Source organism: Acinonyx jubatus, chromosome A1, assembly GCF_027475565.1.
Source record: "Acinonyx jubatus isolate Ajub_Pintada_27869175 chromosome A1, VMU_Ajub_asm_v1.0, whole genome shotgun sequence".
Taxonomy (NCBI): domain Eukaryota; kingdom Metazoa; phylum Chordata; class Mammalia; order Carnivora; family Felidae; genus Acinonyx; species Acinonyx jubatus.
The window spans coordinates 196793078-196799408 of NC_069380.1; the positions used below are offsets into that span (position 1 = coordinate 196793078).

Below are 6331 nucleotides of genomic sequence, written 5' to 3' on the forward strand. Positions count from 1 at the left end.
AGCAAGAGACCTCACAATAAATAACAACTGCTCTTCCTTTCACGAATAAATTTCTTCAAAAACAAGGTGTACAGTCAACCAGACATTTTATGTATAAATTATAAAACATGACACAGTATAAATAAATGTCTACAAGTCTCAACTATGGGCCTCATCCAGTAGACCTCACAATGACTGCCTCTCCGTGTCCAATGAGTAACAAGGTGGCCTGGGAGAGAGCTCTAGGACAAACGTCCTTTATGTATAGTTTTCCCCCCAAATAAATAAGCATACACTTATTTACAGTATGGACAATATATTTTTTCTTTTCTTTTCTTTTTTCTTTTTTTTTTTTTTTTTTTTTGCCCAAAGGCTATATCAACACTGAACATTGGTGGAGGGTTTACCACTCTAGAATGGAAGATATAGGAAAGCTGTAGTCCTGGTCTTCATCTTCCTCTTCCTCCTCGGTGTCTTCCGAAATGGCTAGATGGGGGAATACAGGGGAGCTGTTGTTTAAATATGGACAACAACAGCGCAGAAGCAGCTCAGTGTATGTTTTCAAAGCCCTCTGAGACAGCCATATTACAGCGTTGCATTTTTATGTGACTTGCAGTGAGATGCTTTGTTTTTGGCATCTGCTGTTATGCAATAAGTTTAAAAAACATTTTTTTTAAACATTATCTATGAAGTCAAAAACTGCAGAAAGTTCTGAAGAATCAATGGCTCAGGTTTTACGGGCAGATTCCTGAAATTAGATAAAAAGCGCTCGTGTTCTAGGTATAACTGCTTTGGGTCCTTAATTCAGAGTTAGTAGAGGCAACTGCGAAAAGCAGCAGCCCATGTGTGATAATATACAGCTGTCTTTGAAAAAGAAAAAAAAAACAAAAACTTTTGAAGCAGTTAGTTTAGATTCAAGTGTTAATAAAGCAAACGGCCAAGCACATTACTACAGCAAAAGAATTAAGGGCAAATGACTAGAGCTAGGTTTTTAGAGGCAAGCCTGTTGATGATCATTGGACAAGTCCTAACGCCAGAAAACATTCCAGGGAATTTTTCTGTGGACCACTGGATTGCTGGTGAAATTTAGCAGCTACCTAATTTAAATTTTTTTTTTAACGTTTATTTTTGAGAGACAGAGACAGAGTGTGAGCGGGGGAGGGACAGAGAGTGAGGGAGACACAGATTTGGAAGCAGGCTCCAGGCTCTGAGCTGTTAGAGCCCCATGCGGGGCTCGAACCCACGAACCCACGAGCTGTGAGATCATGACCTGAGCCAAAGTCAGTCTCTTAACCGACTGAGCCACCCAGGTGCCCCTAGCAGCTACCCAATTTAAACAGAAATGGGCTTATATTGGAAGGTTTTCGTGCTTTTGAGGTCTCCGTTCCCTAGGGCTTGCCTGGGAAGGCCTCACATTGCGGCGAAGGTCAGAAACTGTACTTACAGTTGCAAGATCCGGAGTGCTTGACTTCCAGCAGCACACCTGAGGAACAGGCAGCCTCCTTCATGGCACACTCACTGGCGTAAGTGGCATTGTCACTGGCACAGACAGGCTCCTCGGACTTACTCTCGGGGCACAGCTCATCGCAGAGGGAACACCGGCCTCTGCCAACCTTGAAATCCCATAAACACTTTTTTCCACCAGTGCACTGGATATCTTCACAGGACTTTGCTTCTAGGATATAATACACCTGTGATGAGTAAATTGCTTTCCCTCCTCTCCCTGTTTTTCCCTTTCTTTAGTCCTCTGTCAGTAAAGGCAAACATATAGCTTATGATTTACTAACAGGATAATGGAGATCTCATGCAAAAATGCTTGATAATAAAACTGAAACTTAAACACACACGGTCCCTACACTCCCTACTAGTACACAAAAATAGTATTTTGGGGGAACAGGTTATCACAGTATCCTGGAGTTAAATAAGGATTTCATTATTTCCCTCAAGTGAAATCTTTTGAAAAATAAAGAATTCCATCAGTATTAGAATCTGATAACAGATTTTCAGTAACTGTTAAGCAATTATTTCTTGCTTACAGCAAGTCTAGCACCTAAAAAATGTGTAAAATTGAGTGAATTCTAAGTTTTCCAAGACAGAAAGTTGTTTCCCATTTCTTGCTGGCATTTCAACATATATGCCAATGCTTCCAGAAGATAACTGTTTCCTTGAGGAATGCTGTGGTTACCACAGTTTACCCAAACTGGAGACTAGTTCCCCCTTCGGTGAAACTATGCATTATGGGGCGAATTTGGGCTTATTTGATTGACCTCACAGCTTTACCAGTAGAACAAGCCTTTCTGACCATGTTTCCACTTTTCCTTCCTTAATCCAGAATACCTACTGATACACTTTCCCTCATAGGCTAATCCAATCGATCTGCCCAGTAGGCAGGTAGCCTTCCTCAGGTGACAGGCACTGGAGTAGGTCACACCATCATTCCCACAGAGATACTGTTCAGAGGAGGTGGGCTCTGGGCAAATCCGGTTACACGTCACACAGTAAGCATTGTTAGTCTGGTCCACCACGCACGTGGAGCTGCCTGGACAGAAAACATCCCGACATGTCTCTGAAATAAAGAAGGAAAGAAATACACATTAATAATAGGCACTTCCTGGCTGTTCGGGAGTGAGCATTTGATATTATCAAGGAAATCATAAAAGGAAGCACCCAGCTTTTCAACAAGCACTTTGGGAACCCAGGGGTTTCAAGAGAAAATCTATGACCCTAGGTTGGTCCCGTCTGAGTTCTTAAGAAGTCTTCAGAACATTAAAAAAGTCTGCTTTGTTTTGCATCATCATCATTATTGGGCTCTTAGGGTGGACAATACCACTCCCCAGGGGTCTTCCAGTGGGTCCACCTCAGGTGGAAAGCTGGAGGGGGAGGAACCAGGGAGGACCTACTTTTACATTTGCCCTGGTACTGGACTTCCAGTTCCGGCTGCTCTTTACATCTGGCCTTGAGGAGTGCACATTCGTTTCGGTAGGTTTTCCCATCCAGCCCGCAGACTGGCCCTTTCCAGGTGATGTTGGAACAGTCTGGGGCGCAGACGCAGCGGGGTTTGTTCTTCTTGTTCATTCGGCACTTTTTCCCGGGTCCACAGTCCACATTCTCACATGTTTCTAAGGGTTGGAAAGAGGGATGGATCAAAGCCAGGGCCAGGCAGTATGCAAGTCAGCCAGGAGGGCTGTGGAGGCCTTGCAGGACCCTCCCTGTGGCCAAGAGTTCCCGCCAGAGGGGTCCAGCTCTCTCCTAGTAGTTGAGGAGGGGGTGGGGATGGGGGTGGGGTCAGTGGTCGGCACCCTATACTCAAATCTCTCTCAAAGAGTGCGAGTTGGTTGGCTCCACCACCACACTTGGCCAGTAAGTCCAGGAACCTCTGGCAACCATGTTTTGCTGGCAGTGTGTACCAGGCAAGATTCAACCCGAAAGTCTTACCGGGACTGCGGGAAGATAGAGGGAACCCACGAACGCACCCCAGCTGGGCAACGGGGAAGGTGAGGATAAGACGCCCTCTACTGAGGGCCTGGAAACTGGGGAGGAAGAGTCCTACCTTTACAGGGGATGCAGTTGGGGGCGCCCCCGTTGAAAATCATCCACTTGAAGAGCGTGTTGTCATTTACATCCTCCTCGGTCCACGAAGTGCTCAGGCGGCCGGTGCTGCAGCACTCCTCCTTGCTCAGTTCGGTCTTGTACAGGACCTGGCAGCGGCCGTTCTTCGCTTGGCGGAGCCAGCAATTCCCAGCTGCGAGGAGACAGGGGTGGGGAGGTGGGTGAGCGAGAGGAGAGGCGGAGTAGGGGGAGGGAGGGGGCGAGGTGGCGAGCTTGCGAGGGAAGGAGGAGACCCAGCGGGGATGGGGCGGGAGTGACTGTGGAGGAGTAGAGAGACATGGGAGAGAAAAGCAGAAAATAAATGGAAGGGAGTGAAGGGGTGGGGAAAGGGGGGCGGGCGAGACGGTTGAAGAGGTGGGAGGTGGGTGAGGGGGAAGGAGAGCGAGAAGCCAGAGCGCCCCAGCCATATCAATGTCAGTTACCAGTGACCCAGACACAACACGTGCAGCTTGCATTGACTTTTACTAGACTGTTTACTTTTATTCGTCCCATTTCATAACCTGCAGCGACTCGAAGAGCAGATTAAAGAACCTGACAAAAACAGGATGCGACGGATGTTTTTACATGTTGGTTTCATGTAGGCGGTACGAGTATTATTTGTGACAGAGGTTAAGAGAGTAGGAGAACTTGAGAGAGGGAGAGACCGACACAGACACACACAACAGGAACAGATCAAGCAAAAGGCACTTGTGAAAAATGAAAGCAAAAAAGCAGCCGGGCCCTGCCCGGAGCTGCCCCGCGCGGCCTCGAGGCGCAGCCCGCCCGCCCGGCCCGTTTTGCAATCCGGCAGACCCAGAGGACGCCCGCGGCCACCGCGGTCTTTCGAAATCTCCGAGGGCAGCTTTTCTCGGCGCCCACGTCCGCGGCACCCAGGCAGCGCCTCGCCCCGAAAGGTGAGGGCGGCGAGGGGGCAGTGCCCAGGGGGACAGCTCACAACACACTCAAAACGGTAACGCTAAAGAAGGAAAGTTACACGTCTGTCTCCAGAAAAGTGTAGAGGAAAAAAGAACAGGGGAGGGGGCGGCTTCCTACTATTTCACGGCAACATATACCTAGCTCATACCTACCGAGAGAAATCTTTGCAAGTACTTTCCCCTCCCCCCCTCCCCCGCCTTCCCAGGTTCGCGTTTGGGTCAGGAAGTCTTCTTAGGAACCATCAATACAATTTGAACAATCATTGGACCGCAAGCTGCTATTATTATTATTTTTAAAAACTGTGTCCGAAGACTCACTGAAATAAATTTGATTAAAAAAAAAAACCCAAACTTTAGAAATTTGCTCTTAATGCATGTCAGAAATTAAAGAAGTTGTGAGGTCCTTCCTCGCTGTTCTCCATAAAGTTAGTCGGAGGAATGAGGCACAGAGAAAAAAAAAATTGTGAACTACTTAAAACACTCCGGGGTAAATTTTTTTTTTTTTTTTTTTTTTTGCGGGGTTGGGGGGAAGGGGTTGGAAGAAGCATCCACTAGGCAGAAAACTACTTCACTCTAAAATTTTCAGCACCCACATCTCCAAGTTTGGGCAAAGTTGCTGAAACCACGTCCCCCGGCCACTGAAGAAATTTCAGTATCTACCCCCATCCCCCAGTCATTTTTCAAAGTATCCAAAAGATGTGGGAGGGAAAGAGGTTACAGTGCAAATGGATCGACTGAAATCTCCAGGCTACTGATGCCTGTCCCCTTCTTCAGAGCCAAAATAGGGGAGATAACATCTAAACTCATTATGTCCAGAACTTGGAGCATCTAACCCTAACTACTGAGAGAGGCTCCAGCTTACTCCCTTTCCTTTTAAAGGATAACCGCGCTCCCAACTCGGCTGGCAGTCCGAAAGTGTCACTGCCTTCAGTTTTCCCACTCCACTCCATCCCGGAGTCGCTAAGTTGGTCCAAAATCTTCCGAGAGCAGCGTTGCTTAGAACAGACCCGGTGCAGACGACAGTAAAGTACAAACCCCTGCCCGCAGCCGAGCCTCCCAGCGCATCCCCCCTCGCTTACCCTGGGCGCTGCGGTCCTCCATGAACTGGCAGAGCAGCAGCAGCAGGAGGCACAGCCCGCCGGGCTGGTGCCTGGGACCGACCATCGTGGGGGCAGACGCGGGGCGAGGAGTGCGGCGGCGCGGGGAGCGGGCGCGGCGGCGGGTGGCTCGGGCGAGCGGCGCGCGTCGCAAAGGCGAGCGGCGGAGGGCGCAGCGATCCCGGCGCAGCCCCGCGCTCGCCGCCGGCCGCCCGCGCGATTCAATGGACGTCAGAAGCCGGGCGCAGCCGCGCTTTAAATCTAGACGGGGGTCTCCGCGGTTTGCGGTGGGCGGTCTCCCAGTGTGTGGGGCAGTGGGAGGGCGGCCGCGAGCAAGGGTGTGCGCGGCTCCTTGGGGGTGGGGAGCTTTTAAAAGTTCAGTGTGAATCAGGTGACATTTCCCACCTTCTGGAAACCCTTCCCAATTATCTGTTGGAGGTGCCCGAAATCAAAGCGGCAGGAGGGGAATCGCCGAGTTCTTATTTGCGTAGGAGGGAGAGGGAGGGGGAAGGCGGCCGGGCGGGGGGTGGGGGCGACGCTTCGGGGGTGGGGAGTGGGGAAGAACACCCACTTCAAGTCCTGCACGCCGCCGCTCGCAGGCAACGCCGGCGCGTCCGGGGTGGCGTGTCTGTGTGAGTGTGAGTGTGTGTGTGTGTGTGTGTGTGTGTGTGTGTGTGTGTGTGTGCAGGGGGGCGCGGTGGGGGCGCTGGAGGAGGAGGAGGCGGCGGCGGC

At 50.2% G+C, this 6331-nt stretch overlaps 1 protein-coding gene across 3 annotated transcripts; it reads right to left on the reverse strand.

The window, feature by feature from the left end:
• Positions 1 to 353: 353 nt before the first annotated feature.
• FST (follistatin) lies at positions 354 to 6061 on the reverse strand. 3 transcript variants are annotated; one of them, XM_027076513.2, is made up of 6 exons: positions 5582 to 6061; positions 3530 to 3721; positions 2880 to 3098; positions 2321 to 2545; positions 1424 to 1651; positions 354 to 465 (listed from the first exon to the last, which is right to left on the reverse strand). In XM_027076513.2, exons 1-6 carry the CDS (start codon positions 5664 to 5666, stop codon positions 383 to 385), a joined length of 1032 nt encoding a protein of 343 aa, XP_026932314.1. In that variant the 5' UTR covers positions 5667 to 6061; the 3' UTR covers positions 354 to 382. The 3 variants fall into 3 exon arrangements, with proteins under 3 accessions (XP_026932314.1, XP_026932312.1, XP_026932317.1); XM_027076511.2 differs by having other exon boundaries at positions 1424 to 1654; positions 5582 to 6058; XM_027076516.2 differs by lacking the exon at positions 354 to 465 and adding an exon at positions 472 to 727 and having other exon boundaries at positions 1424 to 1654; positions 5582 to 6058.
• Positions 6062 to 6331: the final 270 nt, after the last annotated feature.